General features: G+C 44.8%; 1 protein-coding gene across 9 annotated transcripts in view; it reads left to right on the forward strand.

Annotated features, from left to right (window-relative positions):
- zcchc9 (zinc finger, CCHC domain containing 9) overlaps nt 1-18064 on the forward strand; it is a 246027-nt gene that overhangs the window by 224493 nt on the left and 3470 nt on the right. For 7 of the 9 annotated variants that reach the window (XM_060908766.1, XM_060908768.1, XM_060908760.1 and 4 more), the window contains one exon: nt 16735-16874. The exons of the other annotated variants lie outside the window; for them this stretch is intronic. In XM_060908766.1, the coding sequence (XP_060764749.1) occupies nt 16735-16874 (140 nt within the window). The remainder of the gene's footprint in view (nt 1-16734; nt 16875-18064) is intronic. 9 annotated transcript variants of the gene reach the window in all.

The raw sequence follows: 18064 nt of genomic DNA on the forward strand, positions 1-18064 counted from the left end.
CTGCAGACAGTCCTGGGCATGTTGTACCTGGGGTCTGAGGAGGCTGAGGAAGAGCCGCTCCAATGTCGTCATCAGATGTGAAGTGAATGCCACCGGTTGGAAGTCATTCAGCTCGCTGGGCCAATTCTTTTTGGGAACTGGAACGATACATGATGTCTTCCAGAGGGTGGGCACTCTCCCCAGCTGCAGGCTGAGGTTGAAGATGCGTTGGAGTGGTTCACCCAGTTCAGCAGCACAGGTCTTCAGTAGTCGGGGACACACCTTGTCCGGGCCTGCTGCTTTCCTGGGGTGAAGCTTCCTCAGTTGACCTCTGATCTGGTCTGCAGTAATGCATGGAGGAGTCCGTGTTGAGGTGCGGGAGGAGGGGGCTGCTGTGATGACTGGGGGGGAGGTGTGTTGAGGGAAGAAGGAGAGATGGCTGTAGTGAGGGAGGGGGTGGGGGGGGACGTGGGCTGGTTGAACCGATTGAAGAAGTCATTCAACTCATTCGCCCTCTCCACTGTCCCCTCAATGACTCTGGTCTTTGTACTGTGGCCTGTGATGGTTTTCACACCTTCCCAGACCTCCCTCATGCTGTTCTCCTTCAGCTTCTGCTCCACCTTTCTCCTGTAGCTGTCCTTAGCTTCCCTCACACAGCGTTTTACCTCCTGCTGTGCTGCTTTTATCGTCTCCTTATCCCTGCTCCTGAAGATGGCCTGCTTCCTGTGTTACCCATGGCTTGTTATTAGGGTAACACCGTACAGTCTTAGCGGGGAAGACCACGTCTGCACAGAAGTTAAGGTAATCCGTCAGACAGTGTCAGCCCCTCTATGTCCTCAGAGTGTGGGCTAAGCAGCACATCCCAGTCTGTCATGTCATAAGTCCCTGAGGGCATCTTCCATTTCAGGGGACCATCCTGCTTCGGTGTTGTTTATTTTTTCCCCTCCCCCCTCTCTTCCCAATCCCATGGAGGAAGGCTGGAAAATACCTGCAGGGAAACCATGCTAAACTCAGCAATGATGAGTGGTGTTTCTTTCCACTCCCAAATGCTCAAAAGCAGTCCTCAGGGAACCCAGTTTGTTGTAGTACATCAAGGCCTTCTTGTGTCCATTTATAAACAGCTGATACAGACTTCACTACAAATAAAAAAAAAAGAGCCATATGAGTAAGATATTCTGGGGGGAAAAAAAAGCACAAGTTCTTGTCTAATCCTTCTATCATTTGAGTTGCATTAATTTTGTATGCCTTAAATAGCCTAGTATACTTGAACAGGAAGGAAGCTATGGCCTTGAACCTACTTGGATCAATTCCAAAATCTAATTAGTTCATCTGATTTTTTTTCTAATGAGATTTTCCGGTCAGATGCATGCACAGACAATCTCAAAATGAGGTGTAATCAAAATATTTTGAGATTGTTCCTGTTGTGAATGAATGGAGTGTGACATGGTCCTGCACATGCAGCAGGAGCAAGCAGTACCTTGTGTGAGGCAGCATGCTGTGTGACATCGCTCTGTCAACATCGGGACTGGTGTTGCACAACATTTTGTGATGACGTGCATGTGCACATTTGTGATTTTACTCTGGGCTCCAAACTTTTGTTTTGAGTGGCATTCGTGCTTCAAGAGGGTCAGAACATCAATGGACGATGACGAGACATAAGGGTGATCCAACAATCCTGACACACAAGGCACCCAGTTTCTCTGCTCAAGAGAGACTGAACCTTGCCACAGCAAGCTTTTTCTTCAATAGCTTTCTTCCACAGCTTTTTTCTGGTTTAAGTATACTTTATGATTGAGGCATACATGTTAACTTGAGAAGGATTAGACAATAACTTATCCTGGATGATCAAAACAAGCACATCTTGCTTCCATGGGTGTTTTTTTTTTTTTAATAATTTGCAGTGAAGTCTGTATAGGGTGTTTTTATAAATGGATTCAAGAAGGCCCTGATATACAACAAATTGTGTTCCATTAAAAGGGATTTTGCGCGTTGAGTGCATTCGTTGTTGTCTACTGGAGCTTTGGATAACTTCTAGAGCAGGCTAAGTTTTCTGTGTTTCGCCAATTGTTATCCCCTGCCCATACGAACTTTGGCTAGGGATATGGAAATGGGTTCCATCCGTCTGGCTGTCCATCCGTCCAGTCACATTTTCGTTTCTGGGCCATATCTTTAAAACTACTGAAGATATCTTTATGAAACTTTTGAATACATATCAAGCAACATGTGAACTGGTGGCTTTTGCTATTTTGGGTTTTTGAAAAAAGTATTTTTCAAATTTTTACATAAAAAGTAGATTTTGACTTAGTTTCTAAGAGCAATGTTCGCTTCTGGAGCCTATATCCAAAACTATTCATGATATGGATTTGAAACTTGGTATACACTACCGTTCAAAAGTTTGGGGTGACTTTGAAATTTCCTTATTTTTGAAAGAAAAGCACTGTTTTCAATGAAGATCACTTTAAACTAATCAGAAATACACTATACATTGCTAATGTGGTAAATGACTATTCTAGCTGCAAATGTCTGGTTTTTGGTGCAATATCTACATAGGTGTATAGAGGCCCATTTCCAGCAACTATCACTCCAGTGTTCTAATGGTACAATGTGTTTGCTCATTGCCTCAGAAGGCTAATGGATGATTAGAAAACCCTTGTACAATCATGTTAGCACAGCTGAAAACAGTTTAGCTCTTCAGAGAAGCTATAAAACTGACCTTCCTTTGAGCAGATTGAGTTTCTGGAGCATCACATTTGTGGGGCCGATTAAATGCTCAAAATGGCCAGAAAAATGTCTTGACTATATTTTCTATTTATTTTAGAACTTGTGGTGGTAAATAAAAGTGTGACTTTTCATGGAAAACACAAAATTGTCTGGGTGACCCCAAACTTTTGAACGGTAGTGTACATGTTAACAAGGTGATGTAGATGTGCCTTTTCATACTAAGAAATTTGAGAAATTTAAATTTTTCATGTTTCTATGGAAACAATTTCAGACTTAGTCTCTCAGGTTAGTCTTAGGGGTAGGTTTTGTTTCTGGAGTGGAACTTGAAAACTGAGTGGTATGGTCTTGAAAGTTGGTTTATGTGTTGATTAAGTAATGTATATGTGCCTTCTGATACTAAGAAATATGAGAGAATTTTTAGCTCACCTGGACCAAAGGTCCAGTGGGCTTATGCTGTGGGCTGCTGAGGTCAGTGAAAAGAGGTAGGGTTGGTTTCCTGCATCAGAGCTTGTAAAATGTGACACATAATATCTTGAAACTTTTGTATATAGTTGGTGTATAGGGCAGGGGATTGTCGTGGAAAAATGACAAACACCAACACCAGTCTCGTCCTTTTGCAAGAGAAAGGTGGTTTATTGCAGAAACGGACAAGTGATGAGGGTTCGGCACACCCCTCACACCGTCCGTTTGTTCTCAAATCTATATATACTCTTTTTACTAGATGAGAAGACATCTATTGCATTACATCATTGCAATTACATGCAGTTACAGTCTGTGGCAATAGTCAGTCAACGAACTACGTGGTATTGGGTGTTTTCTATAGGAGTCTCTATGCCTAAGGCACTTAGTCCCATCACCTAAATCAGCTAGGTATTGTACGCTAGTGTATGTGTAGTCAGAATGTATTCTTTCAGCTACCACCATGTAATTGCTATCATCAGTCAATATGTCATGAACCCAGTTAACAGTTTGATTTCTTTCTATCTTACTTTTCCAGCTGAGAAGTCTGCCACCTGAAGTACCTTTGGTGTCAGACACTGCTCTTGTAATACGTGTATTAATCTCAGTCACTGGACAGACTACCAAATACTACTCGTACCATGTGTGAGGTTCACAATTAGGTACAGAATGAAGAATGTGTTGGAATGCACAGTTTGTCATGTGGCTGTGTATGATGTTGCTCGTGTTCGTTGGTCCCCCTAAGGGTCTCTTGATAGCAGTGTGCCCACTCACAGTGCGACGAGGTCCCCTGAGGGCTTCTTGAATGCTGTCTCAATCTCCTTCCTGTACCAGAGCCTCCTTGTGCTGCTTGTCCGTTGGTTCAGGTACTCTTCTGCAGTGGCTGGCATGTACCCATGTGGCTCTGTTGTCCACCTTTTACAGTTGATTGTGTGGTGAGCAGCATTTGGGATGGTCGCGTCCACCTGGGCTTGTTCCACTTTGTCCTCCTGAAGTCCTTTATCACCACCTGGTCACCAGGTTTCAGGTCATGCTGTGGTCTCAGTGCCGGGACTGGTAAGGCTGATCTCACCTGTTTGTGAATATTATTCAGAGCAGGAGAGGGTTGCACACATACAAGACATTTTTGACAAAAATTTTGAGAGTAATTAGAGAATCCTTTAGTGAACCAATGCTTTGTTACTGCTGCTATCATTCCCCCTTTTGACACATGGGCTTTCCCATGTGTCAACTTGGCATAATTTGGAAACGTATTTGGGCAGACAAGGTAGCCTGTCTGGGCTTGCCCAGACCCCATCTTTAATACTACACCCTTCTTTCCGCCACACAGCATTTTCCTCTGCAGTGGCCCGCTGCTGGAGGTCAGAAACCTGTAAGGGAGGTATAGAAGGGTTAATTGAAAGCATTAATGAAGTTGGGGTCCTTGTGGCTGCCTGTTTTACTGCTGCATCAGCTTGTGCGTTACCTAGAGAGACTGGATCGGATTTGTTAGTATGTGCGTCACACTTGCATATAACAAGAGCAGATGGGAGTAGGATAGCATCCAGCAGGTCAGAACAAGCTTATGGTGGGCTATTTGTGTGCCTGAGCTGGTCAGGAAATTTCTATGTTTCCAGATTGTGCCAAAGTCATGTACTACACCAAAGGCATATCTACTGTCTGCGTAGATAGTGGCTGATTTACCTGTTGCATGTTTACATGGTTCTGTCAAGGCATATAGCTCTGCTGCTTGAGCTGACAAGTGACTAGGTAATGCTCCCGCTGTGATTTAATTCTTCGTCTGAAACTACAGCATAGCCCACTTGATTTTTGCCTGTTTCTGAGTGTCATGATGCTGACCCATCCACATACAGAATCGTGTCTGGATTCATGAGTGGTTCATCCTTGAGGTCCAACCTAGGAGAACATCATTGGTTAGTAAGTACCACGCAGTCATGTGGTTCACTGTCCTCCTCTGTAGGGAGCAAAGTAGTGGGGTTAAGGACAATACAACATTTTACTGTTATGTTCGGCATGTCAAACAGGACCATGTTATATCTTGGCCACCATTGTGTTGACAAGTGTGAAGTTTTCTGTTCTAGCAGAAGCATGGAGCTTGTAAGTCTTGTGCAAAACGCCACTCATCAGGTGAATTCCGCTTTTTGGCGGAATTCCACTTTTTTTCAGTCAAAATGGACCTTTTTTATATTGTTGCAAATCCGTTGAGAAAATTTTAGGGGGGTAGGGTATAGGGATGTTAACCGATGACCGTTTGACCGGTGGTTGACTGAATCAACGTCAACCGGTTAATTTTTTTTTGGTTGTCGGTTAAAAAAAAATCAATCGTTTTGAAGCTGCCGATTTTGGAGCGGAGGACTTGGAATTCTGTGTTTGTAAACGCTTGGGGCATGCCATGCGGTGTAAGGACGACAGCTGACGAATCAGAAACACCCATTCAGTTATGTCCTGCCCTCCCGCCCCAGTTAAAGACAGCTAACAAATCAGAAACACCCATTCAGTCATGTCCCACCCCAGTTGAACACAGCTGCCACTCAGCGAAAGAAAAAAGTGTAGACACAGGCTTTTTAGCTTACAAATTACTATTCTGTTTTTTTTTTTTAAATTATTATTATTAGAAGGCACATCAAGTTTAGTCCTGCCAAAACACTCTTCAAAACACTCTCATCAAGATCACCGCTAAGATGTTGTCGGGTTGACTGTTGAACTATATTAGAGATGTTAAATGCGATTTATTTGGATACTATTCAAGAGGTCTATATTTCGTGTTGATTCATAGTGATTTTTGTTAGCGTCTGCCGTTGGTGTTTAGAACTAGCTCGTGCATAACTGGGACAGTGTTTTAAAGGGGCAGTGTCATTAAATTAAAGGGATGGTTCAAACACTATTAAAAGCATAGAAACTTGTACTAAGTGGATTCTAATAAGTGTATTTATTAATGACTGTGCCTTATTTATGGATTCTAATAAGTGTGTTTATTGCTGTTTATTCATAAATATTTCTTATTTATTTCACTAGGATTATTTATAGTCCTATTTGAACTGGGGGTTACATCGTGCATTCTGAAAGTATGTTTCGGTCTAGCCAACAATGCATGTTATTGCAGATCATATCTCTCCACACAAACTAAAGGCGCAGATGCCTACTTTTTCAAGGCTGAATCGCGCAGATCCGATTGCTTTCCTTTGAGCATACAGAAGGAGGAGTTAGACAGGGAACAAAAGAAAGCAAGGCTGGAGCATGTGAAAAATCAAGAGGAGTTGGCTAAAAAGAGGGAGAGGACCAACAAGCTTTTAGCTCTTGCTAAAAAGCTCAAAATAAAGAAGAAATAAATTTTCTGCACCATGAAACTGAAATAGTTGTATATATTGTAAATAGACAAACACTTTATAGAACCAAAGGAAAAATGTATTCATAAATCATATAAACCATTATTTAATATAGCAGTGAATGTTACACCTTAGTTTGGATTTAGAGCAGCAAATTTGAAGTATCATGTTGGTGCTCACCTGGAATGTATATGCAAAATTTATCACAAAAGGCCTATGTCAGTGTTTCCTTTGCATAGGTGTAGTTGATCTTTATCAAATGAGAGTTTAAGTAATGTATGTACTTGAAAGAGAGTTCTACTTTTGTATAAGTGTCAATTTTGTAAGCAAACAGGGTATGGTATTTCAACATTTGTAAAATTTTGATGATAAAATAAATGGTTTTTAGGGTAAAAAATCTCTAAAAATCCATGAGCTCCCTCCCCCTGGTTTCCCCCCAGGCCACCAGACTGCTGAACTCCAAACCCAAACTCTAAACTTCTATTTATAACTTGAACATTCCAAATTCCACAGGTCACTTTATACTGCTGTTACGGAACCTGGTGGTCCTGCACCTAATGCTGCGGAACCTCTTTCCAGAGGAAAGAACAGTCTATAGTGAGGGGTCGCTGATGTTTCTGGCTCGGGACATGCAACGCCTTGGTGCAATGTCCTGAATGGAGGGAAGGAGAAGTCCCAATGATTTTCTTTGCTGTCCTCACCACTCTCCTCACATTCTTCCAGTCAGAGGCACTGCAGCCTCCACACCACACAGCGATGCAGGTGCTTCTGTAGAATGTAGTGAGGATGGGCGGGGGCAGGTGGGCTCTTCTCATCCTACACAGGAAGTGCAGACATTGCTGTGCCTTCTTGACCAGTGACGTGGTGTTCACAGACCAGGTGAAGTTGTCTGTGATTTGGACCCCCAGGAACTTGGTGCTATTGACCACCTCCATGGCCGTGTTGTTGAGGAGAAGTGGAGCGTGGCTGGGTTGTTTTTTCCTGAAGTAAACAATGATCTCTCTAGTTTTGTCCACGTTCAGGATCAGGTTGTTTTCCCCGCACCAGCCCACTAACTGCTCCACCTCCTCTCTATAGGCCAGGTCGTTGTCGTCCTTGATGAGGCCCACCACGGTTGTGTCATCTGCAAACTTCACAGTGTGGTTGCTGGTAGCCCTGGGAACACAGTCGTGTGTCATGAGAGTGAAGAGCAGAGGGCTCAGGACACAGCCCTGAGGGGGAGCCTGAGCTGAGGGTGACGACACTGGAGGTGTTCTGTCCGACCTGCACTGACTGTGGTCTTTCAGTGAGGAAGTCCAGCAGTCAGTTGCCTAGGGGGGTGCTGAAGCCCAGGGGACCCAGTTTGTTCACCAGATGCTGTGGAATGATAGTATTGAACGCTGAACTGAAGTCCAGGAACAGCATCCGCATGAGTGGTGTTCTCCTTCAGGTGTGCAAGGCTCAGGTGAAGAGTGGAGGAGATGGTGTCTTCAGTGGAGCGGTTTGGCCAGTAGGCAAACTGGAAGGGGTCAAATGTTGGAGGGAGCTTGGAGTTTATGTACTCCTTTACCAGCCTTTCAAAGCACTTCGTCATAATGGGAGTGAGTGCAACAGGCCAGTAGTCATCGAGTGATCTGATATGAGGGTTTTTTGGCACTGGGATGATGGTGGCAGTCTTGAAACCTGATGGGACTTTGGCTTGATCCAGTGAGGTGTTGAAGATGTCCGTTAGAACATGAGCCAGCTGGTCTGCACATTCCCTGAGCACCCAACCAGGAATATTATCGGGGCCCGGGGCCTTTTTATGTGTTGACTCTCCTCAGAGTCCTCCGCACCTCCGCTGTATCAAGACAAAGTGCCAGAAAGAATCCAAATGGGCGAGGAATTGATTGAGAAGTTATTTTTGTTGAACTGATTAAGGCTTAATTAGTCCATCATTTCATTAATAATTGTAATTAAGCAAATCCGGGTAGAAGTTATATGCACCCCAAATACCCCTACCTTCATGCCAGAAAGAATCAAAATCGGTGAAGAATTGAGGGAGAAGAAGCAATTTGTGTGCAAACGACTCGTTAGGGCTTAATTATGCCGTATCTTCATTATTAACTGCAATTATGCAAATTTGGGTATAAGCTATATGCACCCCAGGCAGATCTACCTTCCTGCCAAAAAGAATAAAAATCAGTGAATTTAGAGAGAAGATGCGATTTTCGTGAAATGTGAATGACGACCGACAGTACATGATGGCATAAGCTCATCGCTTGTCGGCCAGGCGAGCTAATAACTTTGATTTTGATGCCAATAAACTATTCATAATGTTATGATGTACCACTTGAGTTCATAATAGTTTTATGAATATTGTCCAGAGGAATCATATTTCTACATAAGCACTTTTAAAATAAGTTGACATGTACTTAAGTCAACATGTTCTAATGCGTGTATGTGCTCATTTTATCTATATTATCTAACTTTCATGTCAAACTGGAGAAAAGTGAAAGAGGAGGAGGGGAAAAAACTCCATCTGAAAGGAACGCAAACTGTTAAAATGGATAAAAGGAGGATAAATGAACAAATGAATGTCAAGAACCTATAGGATGTTGAGCTGGAAGGAACCATTTACGGTTGCACTGTGCTGCACAGACTATAAAAAGCAGTGCGTAGCATCCTGGTGTAGGTACACACTCCGTCTAAGAACTACAAGAGTCCCTTTAAGGACTACAACTCCCATCACCAACTTCCGCGTTGACCTACGTCACGCCTGGGCGGGATCACCTACATCACATCCTCCATGATGTCACTTCCTCCCTGAAGGCATAAGAAACGGAACAACACTTCCATCTCTCCCTCTCTCGTCGTGGATGTCAAGCCATCTAGACACAAAGAGATACCCTGCACCAGAAAACCCAAGAAAAGACGTCTTTCTTCCAAGAAACAGAATTTAGCGCTTTTCTTTCGTACCCTTGGCCAAGGTAGACTCCAGAATCGCGCGATTTTTAACTCCGTCGAGTTACAACCGGTTTTATTCATTATAAGTACGTACAACTGCAGCCCAAGCAGTTAATTTAAAATTAGACGCAACCGGATCCTTCTAATTAAATCGCTGTGCACATTGTCTGATCATAGACTCTCTTTTCATCACAAGCGACCACGTGTCGGACCAAGAAATTCTCTGCGCCTCACTGAGGCCTTCACAATGGTGAAACTCCAGAAATCTTGGAACATCTTCTCATAATCTCGCATAGAGACGAGATACTGAAGTAAGAGACTGGCATTTGGGCAGAAAACTAGTCTTAGGAATTAGTTTTATGAAGAAGTGTGAATTTAAACTCAGGAGCGGTTTAATTGTGTACACTGTAAACACTTAGGATGTTGAATTAATGATTGTCCCATTTTGTTTTAATCTCTCAATTGTTTAATAGATAGGCTTTGCATGCTTCTCTTTATTCCTTACTAACATCCTTAATTTCCTTATTACACATTTTGACCTCAAGATTTCAGTGGATTCAGTACTATTATAAGCTAGTGAAATTAGCCTATGGCTAATTCTTTTGTCCCATTAGCATCCAGGGCTAATTGTATTGTCTCAAGGGAACACGTGGCAGCCCTCCTCCACAGGCCTCACAAACACACCTTAGCTAGCACCCCTTTGTCTTAGCTAGCGACACAAGGCTAATCTGTGTCTCCACATGTGGCCAACACAGCTAGCAACCAGAGCTAAATCCTTTGTTCTCAAATCCCACGTGGTGACACACACCCCTTAGCTAGCAACACAAAGCTAATTCTTTTGTCTTAGCAACCAAAGCTAATTCTTTTGAGTTAGCTACCAGAGCTAATTCTTTTGTTTCCACTTAGAAACACATGGTCACGACCACACACACCTCAGATAACACACACACACACACACACCTCAGATAAGATTCCAATCACTCTCTCTCACACACACACACACACACACCGTTGATGCTTGTTATATGTATATATCTGCTGACATTATTCATTTTTATCTTTGTTATAATAAATTCAATTATTATTGAAACTGTGTTTTATTTGTTGTTCCAATACTTTTGAAGTCGCCCAATCTCAGAGAATTCAAAGGTGCATATGAGTTATGTAATATGGTAAGTGATCATAATAATTTGGAATATACCATAATTTAGCTGTTTGATAATTTATTATTAAGCATCAAAATTAATGGTATGATTCAATAATGATTCAATGAGACTGATTCAATTTAATGATTTAATTATTAACCTTCAGATTTAATGAGTTTGATCACTCAATTACCAGTTGCACCTACATATTAAATTGGTGCCCCGTGTGAGGCGATTGGTGTTGACTTCTTGAATATTGTTGCAACAACAGATAAACTATCAGTTTGATTAAGCAACTGCTAAGGTATATCCCCAGGTGTGTTAAACGGTTAACAGTAGCGTGATAACCATGTCACAAATACTAATAATCTATTCATAACTTAGGATAAAAGAGAGCATTGTCAAACAAAACAAACCTTATCAACTGATTAATTAATTACGTAGTTAATATTGATTAATAATTAATTAATTGACTCACTGATTAATTAGTTACGTGATATCCAACCTAAGCAAAATGGCATCCCCTCGTGTCTCAGAAGCTGAAGACAACGCTCAAGCCGTGTCTCTCTTTGACGCAGGGGTGATAGCGTTCCGGCGCCGCGCCGGATTTCCAGCGTACCGTGGCTGGGGGGAAAAAAAATCTAGTTCGCCCATTGTCCTGTGTCATTCTGAGATGCGCAGATAGACAGTAAAGGGAATTCGCATGATATGGAACTAGTGGGGAAAAAAGTGCCGTCACGGCACGAATTAGACCCTTGGAGGGTCGTATTACAGTGGTGCCAAAACCCGGGACTATGGAAGAGAACCCCCTCATGGAGTCCTCCCCATTCAAGGAGCTCATCCATGTTCTCATTGCCGCCCAGCAGAACCAACATCAAGCGCTGACCGCCCTCTGGAAGGAGCAAGAGCAATGCTTTGAAGCCTTGATGCTGCCCCAACAGGAAGATCGCCAGGTGTTCTTGTATCTGCTCGCATCGGCAGGGGCTTTGACAGACACTACAGCGGACCCTCCTCACATCACCTTCACGAAGATTGGCCTGCATGACAATCTTGAAGCTTTTCTCACTCTCTCTAAGCAAGTGACTGAAACATGGGGGTGGCTGCTCGAGCAGCGCGCGGCGCGCCTCCTTCGGCTCCTGACTGGCAAGGCACAGCTCACAGCACAGTAGCTCCCTTCTGACAGCTGGCTTGTGTATGCCAACCTAAAGCAAGCCGTCCTGCACCATGTCAGGCGCTACCCGGAACACCACCACCAGCTCTTCTTAACGTTTATGTTGGAGGAAGTTGGCCAGCTGTTCGCATTTGGCCAGCAACTCTGGGACGCCTGCTGGTGGTGGCTGAGGGTGGAAGACCACGATACTGATGGGATCATCAATCTGGTGGCACTGGAACAGTTCATCTCTCGACTTCTGGAAGGAACGGTGGAATGGGTCCAGTGTCATGGCCCAGTGTCGCTAGAATGAGCCATCGAGTTGGCAGAGGACCATCTGGAAGCAGTTCCAATGGCAGGCGGACAAGGCACTTCTCCTTGTTTCTCTCTCTCCTTTTTCCTCCTCTCTCTCTCTCGCTTTCCCTTCCCCACCCCATTCCCCCACTGCAGAGCCGGCGGCCAGCCTGTCGCACCCGTGATGTCCTCCCATTTCCCTCTTCCATGTCTGTGTCTTCTCCCCCTCAGGTGAGTGACACCCATAATGCCGGTGCAGAGGGAAAGCCTGGGCCGGTGTGCTGGCGCAGCGGGGAGCCAGAGCATTTCCAGAGTCGGGGCTCCGCGATGGAGGTGGGAGCTGTGATCCGGATCCCCGACGCATCAGAGACTGCCCCCGATCGTGCCGGAATGTATCGCATACCAGCAAGTGTTCAAGGGGATACATGTCGCGCGTTGGTGGATTCCAGTTGTAATCAAACCTCAATTCACCAAAGCCTGGTGCAAGGTGAGGCATTGGGGAGAGCACAAGCAGTAAAGGTGTTGTGTATACATGGGGATGTACACAAGTATCCTCTAGTGTCTGTCCATATTCTATTCTGGGGCCAAAAGCATAGGATTAAGGCGGCAGTTAATCCTCGTCTAACCTACTTGCTGATTTTGGGAACTGATTGGCTGGAGTTTCGAACCTTAATGGAATATGTAGTAGGGAGTGGGTCCTGCAGTAAAACGTCACGGGGGATCCCGGTGTGGCAATGACTGGAGAAGCTATTACAGAGCTGTCCACGTCATCACTGTGTCAGGGCGATACAAGGAGTGAGGAGCAGCTCGCCCCACCTCCCGCTCTCGGAGATTCCCTTGAGGATTTCTCTTTAGAGCAGTCACGAGACAAGACTCTGCATCATCCGTTTGATCAAGTGAGAGTAATCAATGGTCAAATTCTCCAGCCAAATGCGGCACCCGTCTTCCTGCACTTCACGATTATTAAAGATAGACTGTATCGAGTGACACAGGACACTCAAACCGGGTCCAAACGAAATCCTGACAGACCAAGGCACTTAGTTTATATCACGCACACTGCGTGAACTATACGAGTTGTTGGGAATTAAATTTATCCGCACCCAGGGGTTAAATTGGGATTGGTTATGTGGGGGGGGGCTCTGCCTCATACCCGCCCCTGCCCCCGCTGCCCTGCCCCAATATACTTTTTGGAAAATAACTCTCTAATTTGATAACCATATCATATTGCACAGAGATATACACCTTATCTGTGTGTTGTAGGCCTATGTGTGTCTTGTAGTGCCCCCCTACACATTATGGCAGTTTGAATGTAGATTGGTTGGTCAATGTAACAGATTGTACAGGTTGTTGTACATTGGTTTGAAGGAAATGATTAGTGGGGGGTCTGGGGGTCCTCCCCCAGAAGTTTTTTATTATCATACATGTTATTTGCTGAATTCTGGTGCATTTTAATAAGTTGTTAGCTGACTTTACAGAGGTAGGTTGAGCAATATCATGTTAAATCTTGTCACATGCCTACAGGTGAAAAATGTGAAGGAGAAATGTTCAGTGAGAAAATTTGAAGGCTTGCACAATCTTAAACCAAAACAGTTGATTTGTTTTGGAGGATAAATGTTAAATATGCCAAAACACTGTCAGTCAAATTGTCAATCAAATATATTCATGCAGTGAATGCAACCAAATACAAACAACACTATAACATTGGAAGCATTTATTATTATTATTATTATGTATTCAATTATTTATTTGGCATGTGGTGCTTTTTGTATTGTCTAGAACATACATAAGATGAGCATATTATAGCAGCAAAATAGAAGCACAATCATTTGAATGCAGCAAATGATTGTGCTTCTATTTTGCTGCTATAATATGCTCATCTTATGTATGTTCTAGACAATACAAAAAGCACCACATGCCAAATAAATAATTGAATACATAATAATAGCAATAATAATTACACTAATAATAGGATCGTATGCAGGTAAAAGGGGAGACGGTGTACGGAGAAAATTATAAACAAGTCACAACGCTGAAACACAAGCCCAAAAACCCGCAAACCACGACTTCTGATTTTTTTTTTTTAAAGCGAGCTCACAAAAAAAGAAACCCCAAAGTCGCTTATAAAAAGCGGAATTGGCAACCCACGCAGTGTTCCAGAAACCAGAATCTCTGATCGCAAGTTCTGTTCTAAATAGCTTTGACAGGTCGTCTTGTTATCAGGAAAACTATGATCTATCTCATAAAAGTCATGGGTTTATTGATTAATAAAACGATATTTAATTATTCAGAACTGAAAATCGTGAAAAGGGTTTGTTGCTTTTGATGTGTGCGTGATCATATGCCATCCGCTCCGAGCTTATGTGCCGGGGCTCAGCCCCGGACAGCCCCGGCCCAATTTAACCCCTGTCCGCACCAGCATTTATCACCCACAAATGGATGGTTTGGTAGAGAGGTTTAACCAAACACTTAAAAATTTAATTCGAGTAAGTGAAGGTGCATGTAATTAGGACAGATGCTCGAGCCCATTATTTGCAGTATGAGAGGTCCCACATGCCTCCACAGGATTTTCCCCGTTTTAATTATTATAGGGGTGAAAGCCACGCAGCATCTTGGATGTGCTGCTGGAAAATTGGGAGGAGGGACCTTCACCCAGTCAGAACGAAATTCAATATGTTCTCTATCTGCATGCAAAACTCCACACCCTCACACACTTAACCCAGGAGAATTTGCAACGGGCACAAGAACACCAAGCCCGGCTGTACGACGGGCACGCACCTTAGAGAGCTCACTCCAGGAGACAAAGTACTCGGGTTATTGCCCACGTCGAGTTCCAAATTAGTCGCCAAGTGGCAAGGGCCTTTCAAAGTCACATGGCAAGTCAGGGATATTGACTATGAGGTGAGGTGAATGGGTAGGGCCAGGGCTCTACAAATATACCACTTCAACCTATTAAAGCTTTGGACTGAGGGGGTCCCTGTGGTGTTGCCATCGGTAGTTCCAGAGAAGGCGGCGCTTGGGCCAGAGGTAAAACCTGCCAAAACCACAACCCAAACCACTCCAGTCCCTTGTGGAGATCAGTTAGTGGAACGGTTTAATCAGACACTCAAAAACTTAATTTGGAAATTTGTAAGTGAGGATGCATGCAATTGGGATAAATGGCTCGAGACCCTCTTATTTGCAGTATGAGAGGTCCTGCAAGCTTCCACAGGTTTTTCACTGTGAGTTATTATATGGGTGTAAGCCGTGTGGCATTTTGGATGTGCTACAAGGAAATTGGGAGGAGGGACCTTCACCTAGCAAGAACAAAATTCAATATGTTCTCGACCTGCATGCAAAACTCCACACCCTCATGCAATTAACCCAGGAGAATTTACAGCAGGCACAAGAACATCAAGTCCAGCTGTATGACAGGGGCACGCGCCTTAGAGAGTTCACACGAGGAGACAAGGTACTCATATTATTGCCCACATCAAGCTCCAAATTAATCACCAAGTGGCAAGGGCCCTTCGAGGTCATACAGCAAATCAGGGACGTCAACTATAAGGTGAGGTGAACGGATAGGGGCGGGGAACTGCAAATCTACCACCTCAACCTGTTAAAAACACTGGAATGAGGGCGTCCCCATGGCATGGGTAGTTCCAGAGAAAGTGGAGCTGGGGCCGGAGGTTTAAAAAAAAAAAAGTAGCATCTCAAACCATTCCGGTCCCTTGTGGAGACCACCAGCCTAGCTCGCAGAGGTGGCCAAGTTGCAAGAGGAATTTTCCGACATGTTCTCGCCCCTTCCTGGCCGCACCCACCTCATAGAACACCACATTGAAATGTCCCCGGGGGTGCTGGTGCATAGTCGCCCTTACCCGAACACGCGCGCGCACACAAAAAAAAAAAAAAAAGGTGGTTCGGAACGAACTCGAGGCCATGATCAGCATGGGCATAATTGAGCAGTCACACAGTGACTGGAGCAGCCCGGTGGTCCTGGTACCCAAGGCCGGTGGGTCAGTCCAGATCTGTGTGAACTAAAGTCAACGCGGCATCTAAATTCGACGCATACCCAGTGCCTCACGTTGAGTTGCTTGATCGGTTAGGTGCAGCTCGCTTTTATTTGGCCCTGAATTTGATGAGATATTGGCAGATCCCCTTGGCTCCTCTGTCCTGAGAGAAAATGGCTTTTTCCACATCGTTTGGATTACACCAGTTTGTCATGCTTCTTTTTGGGTTGTTTGGGGCTCCTGCTATGTTCCAGCGGCTCATCGACAAGATCCTCTGCCCCCACGCCACCTATGCGGCAGCCTACTTAGATGACATGATATGCAGCAGTGACTGGCCACGGCACATAGAACATCTTAGGGCTGTCCTAAAGTTGTTGAGGTGGGTGGGTCTCACAGCTAACCCGATAAAGTGTGCAATTGGGTGGGTGGAAGTACACTATCTGGATTTCCACTTGGGTCATGGGCAGGTGCGTCCCCAAATTGACAAGACAGCAGTGATTGCGGCCTGCTTGAGGCCTAAGACCAAAATGGGGGTGAGCCAGTTCCTGGGGCTGGCTGGTTACTATCGTAGGTTCATACCTAATTATTCAGATGTCACCGGCCCACTGACTGATCTCAGTAAAAAGGGAGCACCAGATCTGGTCCAATGGATGGAGCAGTGCCAATAGGCTTTCACCAGGGTAAAAGTTGCACTGTGTGGGGGGCCACTTTTACACTCCCCTGACTTCTCTCTCCCCTTTATTTTGCAGACAGACTCATCGGACAAAGGGCTGGGGCCGTTTTGTCCCAGAAGGTGGAGGGCAAGGAATGCCCCATGCTGTACATCAGCTGCAAGCTTTCGATGCGTGAAAGCAAGTACAGCACCATCGAGAGCATGCTTGGCCATTAAGTGGGTAGTCCTCATTCTCCAGTACTATCTGCTGGGGTGCCCCTTCACCCTCTGTTCGGACCACGTGCCCCTCCAGTGGCTCCGCAACATGAAAGATGCTAATGTGCGGATCACCTGTTGGTATCTAGCCTTCCAGCCGTTTAAATTCGAGGTGGTCCACAGGATGGTAGTGGCGGACTTCCTGTCCTGTTGGGGGGAGAGTCGGCTGCAGGCTGGATGGCTCCCCGACTTGAGTCAGGCGGTGGGGGCATGTGGCAGTGGGGGCGTGGCCTAGCGTTAGTTTGTGAATGGAGAGTGGGGCCAGGGAAGGTGAGTGGCAGTGCACCTGTGGTTAATTAATGTTGCGTTTGTGTTGTTGCACTGACAGAGGATAGAAAAGGAGGGAGAGAGCAGGGAGAGGGGTCTTTCCTGACCAGAAAGTGCGTGTGTAAAGCTGAAAAGCAAGAAAATAAGGAAAACAGTGTGTGAGAGAACATCTGCTTCTGCCTGCCGTGCTTCTGTACTCCACCCACATCAGGGACGTATTACAGAAACATAATGGACCGGGAAACTGTGGGTGGTAAAAGAGAGCAACTGGACTTGCTTGAAGATTCTTGAAGACGTTTCACCTCTCATCCGAAAGGCTTCTTCAGTTCTGTCTGACTAATAGGGAGTATCAGGTATTTATCCTCTCATGGATGAAAAGCAATTCTAAGGTGTCGTTGAGCCATCCTGTTGGTGTGGGTCACTGGGGGCTGGGTGTGAACGGCCTCGAGAGTCATTAGGGTGATCAGTGGATTGCTGGTTCTCTCTGTCCTCCTGTGAGTCACTGAAAACAGCTGGGTTTTGGTGTGCATTCAGCTGTCTGGGAAGTGTGCCAGGGACTGCATTGTAGGTGGCTGATAAATTATGTCTTAGACCCCCACCTCTATTCAGTGATGGCTGTTCCAGGTTGACAAAAATGGCTTCTTTAACTCCTCGCTCATACCAACGATCCTCTCTGGCTAAAATGCGTAAGTTGCAATCCTGAAATGAGTGTCCTTTGTTGTTAAGATGAAGATGGACAGCAGAGTCCTGGCCTGAGGAATGCACGGACTTGTATATTGGGGAAACAAAACAACCTCTTCACAGGCGCATGGCTCAACACAGGAGAGCCAGTTCCTCAGGCCAGGACTCTGCTGTCTATCTTCATCTGATGAATCCGAATACCC

This window comes from Neoarius graeffei, chromosome 25 (genome assembly GCF_027579695.1).
Source record: "Neoarius graeffei isolate fNeoGra1 chromosome 25, fNeoGra1.pri, whole genome shotgun sequence".
Taxonomy (NCBI): Eukaryota; Metazoa; Chordata; class Actinopteri; order Siluriformes; family Ariidae; genus Neoarius; species Neoarius graeffei.